General features: G+C 44.1%; 1 protein-coding gene across 3 annotated transcripts in view; it reads left to right on the top strand.

The window, feature by feature from the left end:
• The window catches only part of IKZF1 (IKAROS family zinc finger 1), a 147835-nt gene that overhangs the window by 6379 nt on the left and 119095 nt on the right, over nt 1–22361 (top strand). For all 3 annotated transcript variants that reach the window (XM_088445624.1, XM_088445622.1, XM_088445621.1), the window contains exon 2: nt 21181–21234. In XM_088445624.1, coding sequence (XP_088301750.1) covers nt 21181–21234 — 54 coding nt within the window. The remainder of the gene's footprint in view (nt 1–21180; nt 21235–22361) is intronic.

Genomic DNA, 22361 nt, shown 5'->3' with positions numbered 1-22361 from the left:
CTAGTGGATGTGCCCCTTAACACTGGCATATAAAAAGCATTTGGAAAGACATTCACTGAAAATTGAAGGCTTTTTTTCTGAGTCTCCTCCTTTCACTTACACCCTCAGACAAAGGGGAAGGGACTCTTTACAAGACCCAATCAAGAGTTATATCAAACAACTGGCTACATTTAGCTGTTTTTCCACAGAATCCAGGTAGGAGGGGAGGTATATTAGTAAAATCTTTATTGTAGGTGGTAGTGTAGCTTTAAATGAATATTTAAGATTTCTGTGCATATGACATTTCTAAAATACTTGTTTTATTGAACATTGTTAAGATATTTAGGTACACAGCAAAACTAGATATAAAATAAGTTAAAATAAGTTAAAGAAAAATAAAAAATCTATCAATAGTGTAAAACAAATAGCTATAAAAGGAACACAGTAAAAAATTTCCTAGCTCACTGACTAAGGGCCCCATTTATTAATTATCGTGTTTTTGTCTGGACAATTATAATTTCTTATTGCCGCTATTCGCAGCAATAAGAAATGAAGTACCATCAGAATGTTCTTCTGTTCACATGCAGGGACAGGTATCCCTGCGAAGTCTAAAGGTAAAGAGATCGCTTTAGCGATCACTTTACTTTCACTTCCCAGGGGCTGCCACGCTTTCTCACTATTGCACATGTGCGTATCCCTCTCCTGATGCTTTTGCCTAAATGTTTCTATCAGGGCTTCTTTTGTGGTCGAAAATGGTGGACCACAACAGATATCTCTTGTACATCCATGGGATAAGTAATATTTGCATGGTATCTCCCGAAAAACCCGATTTGGGGGACACCACACATATATTAATTGATGAATAGGCCTATAAGTCTCATTGTATTGTTTGTGCTCTAATCAAAGGGGCATTCTGGATGAACTAGGTCAAATTAAGCAATTAGCAATCAAGGATTTGGTCAACTAAATTACAATAACTCCATTCACATGAATACCATTTCACACAGGGTGGTTTCTCATTCTTCCCTAGCAGGGATGGACTGTCCAGCTGCTGTATACGCGTAAATTAGTCTTCCAGGTAGGCAAATGATCCTTCCCATCTGTTCTGGTTGTGTTTATACACAATCATAGCGGCTAGACAGCATCCTCTGCCTGCTTCTCAGCCACTGGGCATAGCCATGCAGTATATGGCCCCACAATAAATGAATATGACAGTGTCATGCCCAGTTGTACACTCAGGAGTGTAAGATGCTGACACATGGAACTTACGGGTTGGAAATGAAATACCGGCAGTCAGGATGCCTGATGTCAAAATGCAGACAACGGCATCCCGACGGGTCCAGTAAGTATACTAACCCTCCCCCCTTCTCCCCCCTAACCCTCCCTTCTTGCACCCTAACCCTCCCCACCCCTAGCCCTAAACATTCCTATTAGTTTTTAAACCTAACCCTCCCCCTTGGTGCCTAAACCTAACTATCCCCCTTTAGTGCCTAACCCTAGCCCCCCCCAAGTGTTGTCTAACCCTAACCCCACCCCAGTGGTGTCTAACCCTAACCCCCTCCCAAAGCCTAACACTAACCCCGCTGTGGTGCCTAAACCTAACCGTCCCGCCCACGGCTAACAGCTAAGACGTCCCAGTGTACCTTCGATTGGGATGGTGGCTGTCGAGAGACCGGCATCGGAATTTAGAATGGTGTCAGGATTTCAATGCCTATCTTTATTCCCAGTTCTGGCTTCCGACGTCGGGATTTTGCTGTCCACTGGCATACTAACTACATCCCAGAACTTACAAAATGTCAAGAAACAGGGAGGGACCACATGAGTGATAAGTATTTTAATTGGACCGTCCCCTTGAATCTTGAGTCTGAATCTTTTTTATTACAGAGTTTTGGGAAAGGGGCCCTGCTTTGCCAGCCACCTAAAAAGAAAAGTCTTGATATGCCTCTAGATTCACATGGAAATGTGTACACAGCTAGGTGTCATTTCATTGCTTCCCATAGCTCTTTTGCAAAACACATTTTTGTAACTTCTATATTATACAACACTTTACAGAAGGAGCAGTAGCAGAAGAAACATATTAATGCCTCATTAGTCTTCATCAGTATAAAACTGTATAAAACTTTTTGGACTTTGTTTTACTGTAGTATGTCAACTTAAACAGATTATCTTCAAAATTATATAGTTTCAATTTAATTTATATATTTTTATATTTAACCTTAACCTTACAACAATATGGTTATTTTACTTGGGTGAAATATTCCTAATCTCCATTTTATTTAAGTACAGGTACATACAGACTCATGGCCAATTGTAGATCCTGTGTAGAACTGTGGTACATTGCCCCTCCACAAGTGTAATCTGTTTGGAAACTGCATTGCCAGTACTAATGATACTGACATGCTAGATTGACCGAATGTCTTACGTGTTTTAACTAGGAGGTGAGCACAGTACATGGCAACATAACACATGTGATTTTGTTGCCATCTGTTTATATAACAAACTATTTTTGTTGGAACTGCACTTGTTTGTTAATGTTACTTCTCTTCTGTCTTTGTAGTAGTATTCATATAAGTAGCAGTATTGCTTATTAATAGATAATGTTAGCAAGATACCCAAGTGAGTGTAGCAATGGATATCGTACCATAGAGTGGGACCTACCTAGTCACTCTTATAGAAACACGTTGGATTTAAACACACTGTAATTCCAAATCAACAAAGCTTTTTAACTTGATATCAGTTTGCTAGATGGTATTAAACTGAAAAAAGTTAAACATTTTCATGATAATGACCCTGTATTTTTAATATTGCATTTAAAATCAATCAATCTTAAGAACAAAAGTATTGTAGGATAGACCTGTTTCAATGCGTGTAATAGGTCATTTACTATCAAGTGGTAAGAGGGCTGGATTTCTATCATTGCTTATTGCAGCTGTAAAATACCTGCCAATATAAAAATAAATCACTGGATAAGTTCAGGGACCTACTGTAAATACCTCCTAGGAGCATTAATTTTGGCCGGACAGACCTGATATCAGGACCTTTGAAAAGCAGAGTTTTACCCAAAAGTGGTGTTGCCAGTTAAGCCATATAAAGGATTGTGGAAGATCTTTGTTAAATAGGCATCCCAGCAGAGGCCCAGCAAGTCTCTTTAAGTTAATAAGTGTGTAGGCTGTTTTGACTATTGCAGCAATTTTGTGCATTTTAATAGTTTTATAGGAAGTTTTATTTTACTGTAGAGAATATTAAATGTTAGGCCCACAGAGCATTGATATACAGTACCTGTGTAAATGTAAAAAGAAAATCAATAGTTTAAAGTGTAAGCTCTAGTAAGTAGGTTCCTCTCATTACCATATGTTCCTGTATTCCTATCAATACACTGTATGCTTAGTTAATTTATCTTATAGAGCACGTTTTATTCTCACATACAGTCACCGCCACAAAGTAAAGAAATGTCATAAGTGTCAACATTTTAAAATATTTTTTCTAAACCAGTACTGAACCAGTACTTTCTATGTGATGCTGTTGCAGAGCACTACAGTCCCAATCATGTTATGGTTGGTTCATTTTCCAATATTTATTGTATTGTATTTTAAATATTTTTTTTTTTCTTCAATATATGTTACCTTCTAAAGCCTTGAGAATAAGTAAACATTGTAGTAATTGTAGTAGAGCAGTGGTGAATGGATGAATGCGCATCATGCAAATTATGTTTTTAGGGAAGGGAAATATTAATGGGAAAGCCTCCATTACACATGGTCAAACCCCCTTTCTCAGCAGTGTGACTGCACTTGGTTTGATTCCACAACAGTAAATATTGGGAAAAAGTTCCTGGCACCTGGAATGAAATGTGTCGGCCATGAATGTGTATTGCCCTTAACAGGATTTTGTATAATACCTTTGCCAATACTTAGCCTGTGGACATGACTGTTCTCTCCCCTTTCATCTAGAGGAATTTTTATTATCCATCACAGTCCCTAACAGTGGGACTTTGGGGGTCATTCAGACCCACTCGCAAGCGGCAGTACGCTCGCAAGTGGGTTGATGGTCCCCACTGCGCATGCGCACGACGGCGGGAGCTCCGTCATGCGCATGCGCGAGACCCGGACTGCGACAGCCAAGCTGTCGCTCCGGGTCTCGCACCAAAGGGGGCGTGCTGTCGATGGTGACTGACAGCACGCCCCCTTTGGTGGGCGTGCCGGGGGCGTGGCGGCCAGACGGAGGCGTTCCCGCCTACCGTCTGAAGCCGGCCCCACCACTAGTGATGTCAGTGGGAGTGATTTTGGCTCTGATAGAGCCAAAATCACTCCAGGGCTTGTGGCTGGGAAACCCGACTGCAGGGTTTCCCTCGCAAGTCCGATGGTCGCGATGGTCAAGACCATCACGACCATCTTTTTGGACGCTCGTATATGCTGTGGGTGGTCACCCACAGCTATACGAGCGTCCAGGAGGACGCTCCATTTTAATGGAGGAGGGCCCTGATTCAGAGCGAGCGCTCTGGTCAGAGCAAGCGGCTCTGAATCAGGGCCTTTGTTAGTTTCTCACAGGACACCAATATTGGGAATTTATACAGACAAGTTAATCATCACATACAAGACTTCATACCATATTGGAGGTTGCACTCTTCATAACTTGAGGTTCCATGCACAGCAGTAACTAGACTTTTTGGTGCCCTGTGCCAGAAAGAGCATTGGCGGCCCCCTCATTTTTCAAAGGGACATAATGAACCGAAAAAAGGGCCATGGCTTCATGGGGAAGGGCCAGGGAAGAGATAGGAGAGGCCAGGAGATGCTGAGGATGATATAAGAGGAAGCTACAAGCAAGAATGATAATAAACAGAAATTTGAAGGCCCAAACAGTGCCCCCAGACCTGTGGTGCCCTCTGCGATGTCACCAGCCGCACTACCCTAGCTACGGCCCTTGTTCCATGTTACTGTACATTATGTTAGAAGTTTACCTTAATTCCACCCGATAACTGAACCATTTAAGACTTATATGGTTATGTTTATTTGTTGGAGCATATGCTATAGTCCAATATTATCAACTTAACAAATTTTCTCAGGCTAATTACATCCTACATTTTTTTTACATAAAAGTACAGTTAAAAGTTCTTTTTATTAATCAGTGTGAGTTATAGGTGGACATATATATTTTATTGTTTGTTGCTGTATGAAAAAAAAACTTATTTTATATATAATTGAATCAAGTGCTGATAAAAATGAGGTCATCATATTGGCACCTTTGCGTGCACCTTGGAACTAACATATACTTCCATGCCTGCCGCCAAACTTTAATTAAAAAAAAAAACCTTCACCCTCTGAGTATAAAGGCAGATAACTGAGTTTAAGTAGTGTCCAACATTGTGGCGTGCACAGCATGCGCTGCAGCCAGTTGCTATCTGTGTGGTTAGCGTGACAAATTAAATTAGACCCAGGCCTGCAGAGGAAGAGGTGCCGTACCAGAGACAAAGTGGAAAGAAAAGAAACAGAGACACAGACAGAGATGGGCAGGAGGGTGAGAGGTGTAAAGAGCAAGATACCGGAGAGAAGAGAGATGGAGTAAAATGTTGAGAGAGAGGAGGAGAAAGAAGGGGAGGAGAGAGTAAAAAAAATGGTTAGCGCGACAGGGACACCAGCTAGTTTTAAATAAAGTTATGTAGTATATTGATGCTAACACAAGTTTCAAAACATAATAAACACCACAACAGTCAATGCCACATCTGAGGGATCCAATCCATGCATCTACATCAAGTGAAAGAGGTGTGCGTATTTCTAATTAAACAAAGTTTACTATTTGAATATCTTACATTGGCAACATGAGGAAAGGATCTGGTGATGCACTTGCAGGAGTGAGCACTCTCTACATGCATTTGGTCCTGGGATGGGGAAACCACAGTTCTGCTAGATTGACGGCGAGTGGCTGCTAACTGAAAAAAAACTTTGTGGGTGGACATATCCGTTGAAGTTTTGTTCCGCCATATTGTGTCTGAAGTTCCTGCTCTGTTTGCAGTGCAAGACATCAGGCAGGCCCCAGTACTGTGGGTGTAGCTAACAGAGGGGAGCAACTACCTTGATGGCAGGAAACCATTGAAGGAAAAGCATTGATGAATTGAACCATTGACGGGCATCCATACTTCTGCACATCCAGAGTCTGCCATGTCTGCCTCTATCTCCTTCGGGGATCCTGGGGCTTGCTGTATGTGCAGCAGGCATACATACACAGCATAGAGAAAGGAGCTGCTTCCAAATCATCTTCTTGATCTCTATTGCACAAATGACTGACTGGGTTTTGGCTGGGCCATTAAAATGCAAGACCAGCCATTGCCATAGTAACCATCACTCAAGCTGCTTTCTCTTCCCTCTTGCTCTCCTCCTGCACAGACAGGCCGTACACCTCTACCCGGCCAAAGATTATCTTTGGAGCAATACTGATAAACATTGCCCTAGAGTCTAACAAGCCCCCAAAGATCTGAATTCCCTATCACCCCCTGACCCGCTACCCTATGTGCCCCAGTATAATGCTTGATTTGCGAAGCCGCCGGTGGGCATCTCAATACAATTCTTGGTATCTGCACATTTGCATATTTTTGCACATCCACTGCTTACACAGACTCGGCAGAGGTGGCATTAGCATACTTCTCTGAATCAGGTTCATAGTCCCATAACAATTAACAGTAACAATATATAACCTTGCCTGGTATTAAAGATATGCAATATTTACATACACAATGTAATCATTTTATGTATACTGTATCATGAGAATATTATGTAAACATTCAGTATTAATGGTCATAAATACTAAAGGTTTTTAGCTTCTTTTTTCATACTGTAATCTATTTTTATTCCTCTCTTCTCAAATATACTGTTTTATTTTTGTCTATTTATAAGTGACTTTTGTCTGTCCATTTTGTCTGTCCATTGTTGCCGGTACAGATGGTTCCTCATACATCTACATCCGTAAGCCACACAGCGCGACTTGTCTGGCGTGAGTGAGCCACCAGGTCTCTTGCAACTCTGCTAGCGTCAAATGCATCTAAGTTGCTGTGATGCGACTATGACGCACCAGCAGACTGTGCTGATTAATTTCATATGCGACACCTGTATGTCTTTGTGCACCAGAGTCTGTATATGAAGAACAACAGAACTTGGAATTAAAAAACCTGCAGCCGCTATATTGTAGCACTTCGTATACAGATTCAGGGACTCAGTCACACTCAGATCAGGACCGGTTCTAAGGGTGTTCGACCAGTGCAGCACAGGGGCGCCACCCGTAGAGGGCGACCTCTCCCCAGCATCCCGATTTCAGCGGGACAGTATTGTCCCGCTGTTCCACCCGTGGGCCGAAGTGGCCCGTGGGTGGTCAGATTGGGAGGTTGGGGACCCCCACCGCCGCAGTTGTGCGGCGGTGCCGGCCCCCCCAGAGTGTGAATGTAAGCTGCGCGCATGTGCGCGGAATCCATTCACTGACGGGAGAGGGCTGGGGGAAGCCCAACCAGTGATGGAGGTCTGGGCTTTACCCCCAGCCTGACGTTATTTGGAGGAGTGCCATGTGGGCACGCCACCAAATAACGTCACATAGGGGGCGTGGCCTATTGTAAATTAGACCACGCCCCCAATTTCAGTCGTGCGCAGCGAAGTAAGGGCGCCTACTTAGGGGCCGGCACAGGGTGTTCCAACCCCTGGAGTCGGCCCTGACTCAGATATATAAATGTTGCATATCAAATGCATAAGCACAGTGTGCTGGTGAGTCCTAGACGCATGAATTTTCTGTATAAAAAAAAAAAAGATGGCGCACTGAGAGGGGCATTTTGGCGCAACTGCAGCAAAGATATATAAGGCACATCTGTAGCTATTTATAATCTTTTGTTCTAAAAATATTTTTGACCTGTGTTTCCTTGCTTTAGTATATCAAATTGCTTGCATACAGGATTTTACATTTATCCTTTTTTATCTTATTTTTACTTTTATACTATTTTTTGATATTAGACTACTCTGTCATTTGTATTAAGGTGTGTTAATATGTAAGCGGTAATAAACCGCGGTATGTCCCGAAGACAGGCAGGATGTACCGCGTCACGGAAGCGATGCTTAGTACATCCTGACCTTTATTTTTTTATACTTTATGGGTGTAATTACTTGGATATTCTTTTGTAGTCCTGCAAATAATTCAGTGATTATTACACAACGTATATGGTGTTCGTGATTTTTATGGGCTATTACCATTGTTAAACATTAGTTTAATCAAAAGCTGCTGTTATATAGCAATATAAATAATGCTGAGCTCATAGTGTAGGAGTTTTTCCATGTTGTTTTTCAATTCCATAAACTTAATCATACTGTATGTTTGCTTTTTAGAATTACCTTAATTGAGTAGTTGTTCATAGTCGTAACTACAAAGGTAGCAGGGTTAGCGTCTGCTATGTGAACTAGGGGTGTGCACCGGCCACTTTTCGTGTTTTGTGTTTTGGTTTTGGATCTGGATCTTTCTTCGTGTTTTGGATCTGGATTGGTTTTGCCAAAACCACCCTTCCGTGTTTTGGGTTCTGGGTTTTGTGTTTTGGATCTGTATTTTTTTGAAAAAAAGCATAAAAACAGCTAAAATCACAGAATGTGTTGGTTTTTCTGCTCCTATGCTATTATTAACCTCAATAACCTTAATTTCCACTCATTTCCAGTCTATTCTGAACACCTCACACCTCACAATAGTGTTTTCATGTCCAAAAGGTTGCACCGAGGTAGCTGGATGACTATGCTAAGCGACACGAGTGGGCGGCACAAACACGTGACCCATCTAGGAGTGACACTGCAGTGGCAGACAGGATGGCAGTTAGAAAAACTAGGCCCCAAACTGTACATAATGCAAAGAAAAAAAAGAAGTGCAAGATGGAATTGTCCTTGGGCCCTCCCACCCACCCTTATGTTGTATAAACAGGACATGCACACTTTAACAAATCAATCATTTCAGCGCCAGGGTCTGCCACACAACTGTGGCTGAAATGATTGGTTCGTTTGGGCCCCCACAAAACAAGCTGGCAATTAATGTGTCCCTGCACAAACTGGCTCTACGGAGGCAAGATGTCATCCTCATCCTCCTCATCCACCGATTCCTCACCCTCTTCAGTGTGTACATCCTCATCCTCACAAAGTATTAACTCGTCCCCACTTGAATCCACCACCACAGGTCCCTCTGTACCTTCTGGAGGCTGGTCTGCCTGGAAGAGCTGATAATTCATTTTGATGAACATCATCTTCTCCACATTCTGTGGAAGCAACCTCCTACGCCTTTCGCTGACAAGGTTCCCGGCTGCACTAAACACTCTTTCGGAGTACACACTGGAGGGGGGGCAACTCAGGTAAAATAGAGCCAGCTTGTACAGGGGCCTCCAAATTGCCTCTTTTTCCTGCCAGTACAGGTATGGACTGTCTGACATGCCTACTTGGATGCTGTCACCGATGTAATCCTCCACCATTCTGTCAATGGTGACAGTATCATATGCAGTGACAGTAGACATGTCAGAAATTGTTGCCAGGTCCTTCAGTCCGGACCAGATGTCCAAACTTGGTCCTGCCTGCCCTGCATCACCGCCAGCGGGTTGCTTAGGATACCTAAGTTTTTTCCTGGCAGCCCCAGTTGCGGGAGAAAATGAAGAAGGAGCCGTTGACGTGTCACGTTCCGCTTCAGCTGACAGTGTGTTCACCAGCAGGTCTTTGCACCTCTGCAGGCTTGTGTCGGCCGGAAAGAGAGACACCACATAGGCTTTAAACCTAGGATCAAGCACGGTGGCCAAAATGTAGTGGTCTGATTTCAACAGATTGACCACCCTGGAATCCTGGCAAAGCGAATGAAGGGCTTCATCCACAAGTCCCACATGCCGAGCGGAATCGCTCCGTCTTAGCTCCTCCTTCACTTTCTCCAGCTGCTTCTGCAAAAGCCTGATGAGGGGAATGACCTGACTCAAGCTGGCTGTGTCTGAACTGACTTCACGTGTGGCAAGTTCGAAGGGCTGGAGAACCTTGCACAACACGGAAATCATTCTCCACTGCGCTTGAGTCAGGTGCATACCCCCTCCTTTGCCTATGTCATAGGTGGATGTATAGGCTTGTATGGCCTTTTGCTGCTCCTCCATCCTCTGAAGCATATAGAGGGTTGAGTTCCACCGCGTCACAACCTCTTGCTTCAGGTGATGGCGGGGCAGGTTCAAGAGTGTTTGCTGGCGCTCCAGTCTTCGGCACGCAGTCGCTGAATGGCGAAAGTGGCCAGAAATTTTTCGGGCCACCCAAAGCGTCTCCTGCACGCCCCTGTCGCTTTTCAGAAAATTCTGCACCACCAAGTTTATTGTGTGAGCAAAACATGGGACGTGCTGGAATTTGCCCAGATGTAATGCCCGCACAATATTGGTGGCGTTGTCAGATATCACAAATCCCCAGGAGAGTCTAAGTGGGGTAAGCCACTGGGCGATGATTTCCCTCAGTTTCTCTAAGAGGTTGTCGGCGGTGTGCCTCTTACTGAAACCGGTGATACACAGCCTGCCTTGTAACGAGCTGGCGTTTCTGAGATGCTGCTACTGGTGACGCTGCTGCTGTTGCTGCGTAAGGTGATACATCTACCCAGTGGGCTGTCACAGTCATATAGTCCTTAGTCTGCCCTGTTCCACTTGTCCACATGTCCGTGGTTAAGTGGACATTGTGTACAACGGCATTTTTCAGGACACTGAGGACACTTTTTCTGACGTTTCTGTACAGTCTCGGTATCGCCTGCCTAGTGAAGTGGAATCTAGACGGGATTTGGAACCGGGGACACACTACCTCCATCAATTGTCTAAATCCCACTGCACTAATGGCGGATACCGGACGCACGTCTAACACCAACATAGCAGTCAAGGCCTCAGTTATACGTTTTGCTTCAGGATGACTGCTGTCGTACTTCATCCTCCTCGCTAAGGACTGTTGGAGGGTCAATTGTTTAGTAAAAGTAGTGGTGTTCCTACTTCCTCTCTGGGATGATGAACGACTCCCAGCAGCAGCAACAGCAGCAGCGGCAGCAGTAGGCGTAGCAATGCAGGATCCTCCAGAGGAATCCCGGATAGGAGAGTCAGTCATGCCAGTGACATGGCCTGCAGGACTACTTCCGATCCTGACTAAGGAGGAAATTGACGAGGAGGGAGTTGACGGTGTGGTTTGCAGGCGCTTGGATACAACAGGACAACGGGATTTAGGTGTCCCTGGACTGCTTACGGTCTTAGCCAAAGTTTCTGAACTTGACAGTAACTTTTTATGAACGCGCTGCAGGTGCCGTATAAGGGAGGATGTTCCTAGGTGGTTGACGTCCCTACCCCTACTTATTTCACCTTTACATATGGTACATATGGCAAGACAGTTGTTGTCCGGATTTGGATAGAAATATTGCCAGACCAAAGAGGTGGAATGTTTGGTCTTCTGCCCAGGCATGACCGTGATGGGCTTTTTCATCCCACGGACAACAACTGTCTCCCCCGGAGCCTGATTTAAACAAACCACATCACCATCAGAATCCTCCTCGCCAACTTCCTCCTCAGCGCCAGCTACACCAGTATCCTCATCCTGTTGTACTTCAACAGTGACATCTTCAATTTGCATATCAGCAAGTGGACTGTGGGTGCTCCTTTCAGCACTTGCAGGGGGCGTGCAAATGGTGGAAAGAGCCACCTCTTCACGTCCAGTGCTGGGAAGGTCAGGCATCGCAACCACCACCACACTTGGACTCTCCTTGGGGATTTGTGATATCTTCTTAGAAAGCACAGTTCTTCGCTGTGCTTTTGCCAGCTTAACTCTTTTGATTTTTTTAGTGGGAGGAGGGCTTCCATCGTCATGTGAAGCTGAACCACTAGTCATGAACATACTAGGGATCGACCTTAGCCGTTCCTTGCCACTCCGTGTCGTAAATGGCATATTGGCAAGTTTACGTTTCTCTTCAGCTGATTTAAATGTCTTTTTCAAGGTCATTTTCCTGAACTTTGCCATTTGGGATTGTATGTGCCCTCTACTATGACATTGGGCATCGGCCTTGGCAGACGACGTTGATGGCATGTTATCGTCTATGTCATGACTAGTGGCAGCAGCTTCAGCACTAGGAGGAAGTGGTTCTTGATCTTTCTCTATTTTATTTTTATCGGAGAAAGTTTGGTCCTCCATTTATGTTATATCGATTTGATATATACGTGCGGCTAAACACAGAAAATAATTTTTTTTTTGGTTTGGACTGGAGTGTACTTTGTGGGTTACAGCACCCTTTAACGGTCAAGCCAGCCGGCCCTTTACTTATGACACAGGCGCACTCTTGGCACTACTTTGTTGATGCACGTGCGGCTACTGCGCACACAATTCACAAACACAGAAAATAATTTTTTTTTGGTTTGGACTGGAGTGTACTTTCGGGGGTTACAGCACCCTTAACGGTCAAGCCAGCCGGCCCTTTACTTATGACACAGGCGCACGCTTGGCACTACTTTGTTGATGCACGTGCGGCTACTGCGCACACAATTCACAAACACAGAAAATAATTTTTTTTTGGTTTGGACTGGAGTGTACTTTCGGGGGTTACAGCACCCTTTAACGGTCAAGCCATCCGGCCCTTTACTTATGACACAGGCGCACGCTTGGCTCTACTTTGTTGATGCACGTGCGGCTACTGCGCACACAATTCACAAACACAGAAAATAATTTTTTTTTTGGTTTGGACTGGAGTGTTCTTTCGGGGGTTACAGCACCCTTTAACGGTCAAGCCAGCCGGCCCTTTACTTATGACACAGGTGCACGCTTGGCACTACTTTGTTGATGCACGTGCGGCTACTGCGCACACAATTCACAAACACAGAAAATAATTTTTTTTTTGGTTTGGACTGGAGTGTACTTTCGGGGGTTACAGCACCCTTAACGGTCAAGCCAGCCCGCCCTTTACTTATGACACAGGCGCACGCTTGGCACTACTTTGTTGATGCACGTGCGGCTACTGCGCACACAATTCACAAACACAGAAAATAATTTTTTTTTTGGTTTGGACTGGAGTGTACTTTCGGGGGTTACAGCACCCTTAACGGTCAAGCCAGCCGGCCCTTTACTTATGACACAGGCGCACGCTTGGCACTACTTTGTTGATGCACGTGCGGCTACTGCGCACACAATTCACAAACACAGAAAATATTTTTTTTTTTGGTTTGGACTGGAGTGTACTTTCGGGGGTTACAGCACCCTTAACGGTCAAGCCAGCCGGCCCTTTACTTATGACACAGGCGCACGCTTGGCACTACTTTGTTGATGCACGTGCGGCTACTGCGCACACAATTCACAAACACAGAAAATAATTTTTTTTTGGTTTGGACTGGAGTGTACTTTCGGGGGTTACAGCACCCTTTAACGGTCAAGCCAGCCGGCCCTTTACTTATGACACAGGCGCACGCTTGGCACTACTTTGTTGATGCACGTGCGGCTACTGCGCACACAATTCACAAACACAGAAAATATATTATTTTTTTAGCACTTGGGGGGAGCGCCCCTGATGGACAGAGCACCCCCTGGACAACACTACAGCTCTCCTTTAGGACTGGGACACTGCACAGGACTTTGGAGTGGACACAGCCCCTATGGAGAACTGACTGCACAACACAGTCCAGCCAGCCCCTATGGACTTTGAAGTAGTGGACACAGCCCCTATTAACAACAGCAGCACAGCACAACACAGCCAGCCCCTATGGACTTTGAAGTAGTGGACAACAGCAGCACTACACTACACTACACTACACAGCCCTAACTCCCACCCTCCCTCTTCACTGTCCACAGCCGAGTGAGAAAATGGCGCCGACGCGGGTACCTTATATAGGATCCAAAACCCGCGAGACTCGGAAGGCGGGATGATGACGTTTTGCCTCGATTTCAGATCCGAGTCAGGCGGGAAAAGTCGAGCCTGACTCGGATCGGACTCGGATCGGGGGGGCTCGGGGGGGTTCGGATTTTAGAAATCCGAACCCGCTCACCCCTAATGTGAACACCAGCCAACTGCGCCAGCTCAGGGGAGAAAAGTCATCTACGCACAGTCAATTGGACGCTTATTGAGCTTTCTGCCTTGTGACTGTCGTGCAGATAAAATTAAATTCTGCTCTGAGAGACTCTTCCCCTCTGATAAGGATGTGCAGAGTTTTACTCATCAAAGTGGAGGTGTCTGGCTAGTCTGGCAAACTTTTTGGAGATCTTTTTTTGCTACAGGCATCCTTGTCTACTTTTTGTACCTCACCTTGGGGGGAGTAAAATACATGTCATCATGGTCCTGCTCACTGCTGCACAATTACTCATGTCATCATACATTGAGGGCAGGGCTATGGAGGCCTGTCATTGCTCAGTGGGGAGGGCTATGATTAGTGGGGTGATGTATCAAGCAATGAAAAGAGTGGACAAGTAGAGACGTTGCCCATAGCAATCAATCAGCTTTACCTACCATTTTATAGAATGTACTTGATAAATGTTACCAATCAGTGGCGTTCCTCCCCGCGGTGACACCCGGTGCGGGGAGGAATGATGTTCGCGGAAATGGGGGCATGGCCACGCAAAAAGGCGCAATGGCTACGTGGCCCAAACCCCCGTGCCTATTACTTGAGGGGGAAATGGGGGTGCAGGAGGTCCCTGTGTGGAGTGCTAGTCGGCTCCCTCAGTGACAGGAACCAAGTGCTGCACTTAATTCTGCAGTGCAGCACCCGGCTCCTGTCAGTGAGGGGGAGTCTGCACCTTGGTGTCACCCCTTAAGTGGGTGCAGACCGCACCATCTGCACCCCGCTTGTGATGCCACTGTTACCAATGCTGATTGGTTGCTACAGGCAACTTCTCCACTTTTTTCATTGCTTCATGACCCCCTAGTCATTAACGCCCCACCCACTTCTAAGGAAAGGGAAGCATGATATGGGAGGGTAGCCTGGGTAGACTCTCTGAAATTCGGGACTCTCACAGACATTCTAGGAGAGTAGGCAACTATGGTTTTAGGACATAGAAATGTATAATTATGCCTGCTCAGGGTACATTATTATACATTGTTATTAATTAAAAAAAGAAACATCAGTTATTTAACATACCTTGTTACATACTTACAGTAACAGTGACAGACTCATATTGAGAGGTAGTTAATTTTCCCATAATCACAATGTCAACAATGAGTTTGTCTGCAGCGCGATTTTGAGCACACTTATGGAGGGTACACACGGAGCGATCAGACAGATCAGACAACGATAAAGATATGTTCGATATCGAAGATCCAGCACATGCACCAACCCCCAAACGACTATAACGAATCGTGAGTCCCTATAGTAACCAGGCTAACATGGTCGATATCGACCAGGTTGGCCTGCATGCACAGGTGATGGACGATATCGATATCGACCATCCATGCCCATGCACCGACTGTCGTTTGGGGGTTGGAAGAGTCCAACAAATGGACGATATTAACGCTATAATGATAAACATTATCGTTTATATCGTCCTACAAAATCTGACTGTGTGTATTCACCATGAGCCAACACTTTACTAATGTAAATGAAACTATTGTAACCTTGTTGGCAGCATAAGTTTAAATATGATGATTTATCATCATGTTTATATTAAGGGGGGAATTCATTTAGACCCAGCAACTTTGCACAGGTGAAAAAGGGATGTAGCCTAGGGCTTAATCATCTGAGGTTATTAAATTAGCCTCCCTTTTTTCACCAAAACCCTTTTTAACAAGTGTTAAAAAGGGGTTTTAAGTGCAGTTAATGAGGTTTAACGCTCTGTCCGTGAAAAGTTCATGGACCTATGCGTTAGCTGGGTATTATCACATGTTAACTGCATACTTATCTGGGATTTCTGTTCAAGTCTCATGTGACAGGGCAGGGATGGGACTGCAGCCAGACTGTGTCTACCTCTAGCACCCTCACAACCGATGCCAGGAGGCGTCACCTATGAGACGGACAGAGATCTGTTTCCATCAACTGAATGATGGCGCTCCTTTCATACCTTATTCAATAAACACCCTGCAGAAATCTGTGAAAGGGCGCCACCTGCTGTTCAACACCGTGGCCAAAGGCTCCCCACAGCATAAGGAGATTTCAGCTGAAGGGTCCTCCCTAGAAGCACTGAGGGGCACAGCGTCAGGCCTTAGAGACACTGAGGGCCCTATTATTCACAGAGGGGTGCATGTTGCAGGGTATAACTATGGTATGCCGCAGACACTTTACTTATGGTAATAAAACAACTTGGAGTGAGTTACAACTTTGATGTTTCTCATTTTATATATAGATTATGACCCTTATTAAATCCTACTCTGCTCTCCCACCCCTGGTCCCCTCTCCCCATGTCGTACCCCTTCTGCTCTCCTGTGTACTCTTCCCTCCCACCCCTGTGCCCGCTGTTCTCCTCTCCCCATGTCTGTACCCCTTCTGCTGTTCCATGTGCTCTGTCCTCCCACCTCTGTGCCCCCTGTTTCCCGCTCGCCATGTCTGTACCCCTTCCGCTCTCCTTTGCCCCCTCTTACCCTCTCTCCATGTCTGTACCCCTTCTGCTCTCCTGTGTACCCTCCCCCCCATTCCTGTGCCCTTCTCCCCATGTTATTCTCAGCACAACATATGTGCTATAGCGAGTTTTTATGCGCTACAGGTAGTGGAGCATAAATTGTGATGGGACCCAGAAACTGTGGAATAGGACCCCAATTATTTAAAGTGAGGGGTCCCTGTGACCCACATTTTTTTTCGTTCAGTGTGATCACTGTTTGATACATCCCCTATAAACTGCTGACACAGTTACAATGCTTTAACTAACATTAGTATCAAGTTGGCTCAGTGTACTCAAAATCACGCTGCCAACAAACTCATTGTTGACATTGTGACTCCTGGCAAAGCATACCATTTCCCTGACACGCAGACAAACACTGGCAGATTGATTGAAACTCAACCAATCGCTTTATCTTATCTTTCTTGGAGCTCTTTTTTGCACAAACCTGAAGAAGCCTTCCCCACGCGCTCCTGTTATGGCTGTACTCCAGGAAGTGCAATAATGCGATTTTCTGGTTTTACCTACAGAAGTTGTATCCTTATACTCAGGAGTTTCTGTGGCAATGAACAGTGTGCAGTAGAAGCCCCTCAACTGATATTTTACAGTAGAAATAAGTAAGTGAAGGTACTTTAGTGTATAATTGGCACGCTGTGATGTCTAAACTGGCATATCATACAAATATTAAGATTTGTTCATCAATATAATAAGCGAGAAGTGTGTGTCTGTCTGTTTATCCTTTATGCACGGCGAGAGATTTATACCTAGCTTCACCAAATTTGGCATGGGGTGTAGTTTGACCATTATTACGTTTTTGGCTATGTTTTTAGTTTGTCAGGGCCATGGAGGTCTACAAGGTGCCCACCAAGTAGGCCATGGAGCTAACTTGCCTACTTTTGAAAAAGTATTTCAGGGAGATTGTGAAAGCAGCACCTATGAGCGCGGCGGTAAAGTGGGCGTGTACTACTACATCTGAGAGGCGTGTCATAACATTGACTTACATCCACATGTAAATGAGCCCCAAAGCAGTTAGTAAGATCTACTTGTTGATGAAAACACACTGATACTTCCCAGAAAATACATGTAACCATAGGGATCATTGTGCCTTATACGCAATGCAGGGAAATTATACTAATGATCCCATCTGAATGTATATAAATATATATATATATGTATATATCTCTGTATTTTATTTTATATAACAGTGTCATAATGGGGGTAAGGTGAAATGAGGGAGATTGGTAGACTCTTCAGGGAGACAGGGAGATTGCTGCTATTTCTGGGAGTCTCCCTGACAATGAGGGAGAGTTGGCAGGTATGCCGTCGAGTCTCTAATTTGAAATTTTGGTTTAAGCAAGTTCACTCAGGATGTCTTCCTGTGCCTAAAACTGCACTGATCTGAAAACACAGGCTGATATGTACCAGTGGGGGGCAGGCAGAGCTCCAAAGGAAGAGCAGTGAGTAGGAGGATCCACTGTCACGCTGCACCTGCACTGACAGTTACTTATTTCCTCCAAGCACATGTTCATATGCCATGCTCTCCAATGTTGGTCTGCAACCTGGCAACGCCAGGTATCCCAGCCAGTGTATTATAACAATATTGAAAGTCACCAAGGAATTCCATCACCATACAAAATATTAAGATGGCATACACACACTGGCACATCAGAATATAAGTATAAAGGGGCAGAACAGAACATAGCCAGGCGCTATGTTAAATTGACAGAGGCCCAGCCATGCCACTGTAGCATCCCAGAAACCTGTTTCAGTCCGGAAGAAAACTCTGTTTCGCTTTATTCAGAGCTAAGCAGGTGGTCTCAGGGAGTACTGCTGGTGCCTGGAGTGAGGTTGTGGGGGTCGCAGAGAGTGAGGTGTGAACTCATATCATCTCATGGACTCCTAGCGGATGTTCCCAATGCACTGACATTATTTTCATCACTGCATGCACACAATGAATGTTTTATTACACTGCATAGATTTCCAAGGTGACAGCTATTATCCTTATAATGTACAGCAAGGGGTATGTTAGTCTTTATCATTTGAGTGTTCCTAATGAATACTGAAGAGCTGACTTAAGCTGGCATTAATATTACTTATTAACATGTATTTATATAAATGTTACTAAATAGATTGTAGACTGTAAGGGGTACATTTACAAAGAATCATGTCTGGTCGATCACGGGTGTGTTTGGCCATTTTTTACAATTCACAAACTTACTAAAGGAAAACTCTGGTGAGAAATCTTTAAACTCTCTGCAAAACACATGTGAAAATACATATAGAAGTAAATACGCCATCGGCCAAACTCGCAGGTACTTTCCATAGACAGGAATACAACACAGGTTTTTACCAAGAATCGTGATTAGAATCACGGGTGTAATCTAAGCAAACTCAGTTAAAAATGGAAGTTTTAAATAGACTACCACCTGAGCTGCGTGTTTAGCAGAAACATACACAGATCAGTGTGATCCGTGTATGTTTCTGGCTCTAATTCAGGAAAAAAAGTGTAAGATTAAGAAAAATATATGGCGTGGTGTTCCCCCAAAAACTCAAAACCAGCCCCGGGCTCTGTGAAAAAAAAATATGGGGTACAAAATGTGTAGGGGTACCAAGTATTTTATGAACCAGCACTGGGCTTTCTGAGCCAATCCTAGTTTTCAAAATACAAGGAACCCCACACCATTTTTCCCCATATTTTTAAAACCAGGACAGGCTCACAGAGCCCAGTGCTAGTTCAAAAAAAACTGGGAAACCCTTACACATTTTGTCCCCCTACTACAGGTTCACCGCATAAGAGGCACTACTACGGAGGCATTACTACAGGGGGCATTACATAAGGGGCACTACTACTGGGGGCATTGCATAAGGGGCACTACTACAGTGGACACTGTATAAGGGGAACTACTGTGGCCATTACGTGTGTAAGGGGCATTACTGTGGGCATTGTGTATATGGGGCACTTCTGTGTGTCGTAACGTGAATCAGGGACACTACTATGTGGTGTAATGTGAATCAGGCACTATGTGCGGTGTAATGTGAATAAGATTGTGTGGTGTAATTTGAATTGGGGATACAATGTGTGATTTGCTGCGATGTCAAGCCCCATTTTTGCATGCCCCCTCTTTCGAACTCGGTAGATCACAAAAGGTTTTTAGCTTTATAAGTAGATCAAAAGTCTGGCCACCTCAGCTGTACACAATAAGTGCTGATTGCTAAAGATACTATTTAGAGGGGATTGCACATGTATTCAAAAACTTAAAGCAATAAACATACACTATTTGATGGTTCAGAGACTCGCGAGGGGGGGGGGGTCATACATGAAAGTTGGGGGGGGGATATGATTTATTTTGGTTGACCCTCAAAGAAAGAAAAAATACTGCAGTATAATTATTTATGTTATTGCTGGATGATAGTATTAAGATTATTTAAGTCTGAATTAGTGTGTATTCTCAACAGCAGGACATTAACCATGGACTCAAACATGATGTACTGTACGCACAATTATTGTGTATGTGTGTGCACAATGAGCTTTGAAGATCTACTCAAATAAAATGAAAGCAAAGAGTGAACACTTTAAATCCTTTAATATATAATGCAATGTTTTGAAATGTGTTTTAGTAACAGACTTAAATCTAAGAGACTTTACTATATATCCTAATTGTATTTGATAGATATTACTGAGAGTTTTTCAAGATCTTAAAACTTTAAACATTTTCATAAGTATTTCAATAGTGGTTTGGGGAACTGGCACAATATCCTCTTAGGTATATAGTCACCAGATGTGCACTTAAGACACCTGAGAGTAGCAGCACACAGGTCTTTAGCAGAAGCCAAACTTTTACTTAGTTCCTACCCAGCTACCCTTAAGTTTGCATTTCCCTTGTGTTTCCCTTTGCTTGCAACTCAGTCTTTAGAACATTACGTGTTGCAACAGAGGGGCGAGTGTTTCCTACTATTTGTTCCAAACCTATGGAGCCATCTGTTAAGTTAAACAGGAAGGTCTGGTTTGTCTCTCTCTCCCGGGTTTGTTTTGCTATTTTGGGAGATTCACTTCTCCCTAAGTAGAAGAGGGCCAGTATGGTCTGACTATGGGACGCTTCATACATTCAAGACCAGAGCTTCTGTTTTACCCATCTGCCACTGTTTGAGGTGTATATATTATTAATGGAGCTAGCGACGGCTCCTGCTCAGATATGCAGCCTTGCTTGGGCAAATGAGACATTCTTCTGCAAATTGCTTTCGTTTTTGATTGCTGATTGTACGCGTGTCACCAAACTGACTCAAGGTTCATCGATGCATGCTCAGTAAATTAAAAGGAACATAAGTATGGATCAGCCGAGAGAATGAATTCTGTGCCTACAATGACCCAAGGCCATTTAATTTTCTGCTTAATTTTGTTGCAGTCAGTTTGCATTTTGGGTTATTATGCAGTAGGAAATTAACAATAAATAACAAATTTGGTCCTCCTGTGCTACTAATGATATTTCTTTATACATCTTTGTAATTCTGTTTTTCTTTATGAAAGGCTCAAGGTCTGTTCCTGTCTGATACCCAGGCAGGTACAGAAGGAAACAAAGTAAGGGGAGAATATTTTATTAATTGAAGATATTAGTTTCTATCCCTATTAAATAAGTTGTAACAGTCTTTAAAATTTAATTTACAGATAATCAGAGAAACATGGAAACAGATGAGGCACAGGATATGACCCAAATGTCAGGTGAGGTCATGGAAAATTATTCTAAAAGGCAATATAAAAATATGAAGATATATTTAAATGGAACAGCGTGAATATTATAATGTTTCAGTGTGTGCAACAGTAAAAGGGAAAATAAATAAAATAATACAGTCTTGCTGCTGTCAGATAGCAAACGTCAAATGTGGGCAGTTGCTCTTTTTGTTTCTTTAAAAAGATCAGATGTTACCTTGAGATTGCACTGCAGCGCTCTTATACAGGACATTATAGCTTCTACAGACAGCAGCTGTAGCTCCTCCCACATCCATGGGGAAGTGCCCTGATGCCATCTTATACATGCCAAAAAGCTAATTTTGTATATATTTTAAGTAACTGTAATATCATTGGCCCTGTCCCATTTATGAATCAACTTCTCTTCTCACTTATCCATTGCGGTATGCTAAAGTGAGACTCAGACGCTGGTTGCTTTATTTTTAAGCACCAACATATTCTTGCAGAGCTACATAAGGCATACTTTCTGACATTCTGGCAGCCCCCTCCGGGAGGGGGCAGCCAGGTAGGACAAGCAGGGGGGCGTGGTGCGGTAGAGGGGGGTGCGGCCAGGGATACTATTCGGCAATGGGGGCGTGGCCATGGGAACATGTTATTGCGGCCCAGCCCCTGCTACACAATGCCGAGATTTTCAGGCTTGTGAAGCAGGAGGCGGGGTCATAATGATGCAAATCATGTCATCGCCCCCTCCCACTCCCCAATGCGGGTGGTCTGGGGGGTCGGCGGCTGGCCGGGAGGTTTACCTACTTTTCCAGGGGGGCACCCGGCCAAATCGGGAGAGTAGGTCAGTATGATATAAGGGTATGAGACATTTACATAAACATAAAGAATTATTAGGAGGTGAAGCCCCTAACATAATAGGTGAGGCACTGTCAAGAAAGGGAATATAGCAGTAACAGCAAGGTTAATTCTGAGAAACCTCCATTAGTGAACAAGACTATAGGCATCAGCAATATACTTGCTTGTCTGAAGTGGTGAGTTGTGAGTAAGTATTTGAAGATTTGGAGAGTGTGAGTTGGCGATTTAAATATGTTTGTGCTGTTTGGGAAAAAATGACTTTTTCTGAATGTGGTCATCAGAATGGAGGAATGTCTGAGGTT

Source organism: Taudactylus pleione, unplaced genomic scaffold (genome assembly GCF_031769625.1).
Source record: "Taudactylus pleione unplaced genomic scaffold, aTauple2 ptg000386l, whole genome shotgun sequence".
Lineage (NCBI taxonomy): Eukaryota > Metazoa > Chordata > Amphibia > Anura > Myobatrachidae > Taudactylus > Taudactylus pleione.
This window is presented reverse-complemented; position numbering and strand designations above follow the sequence as displayed.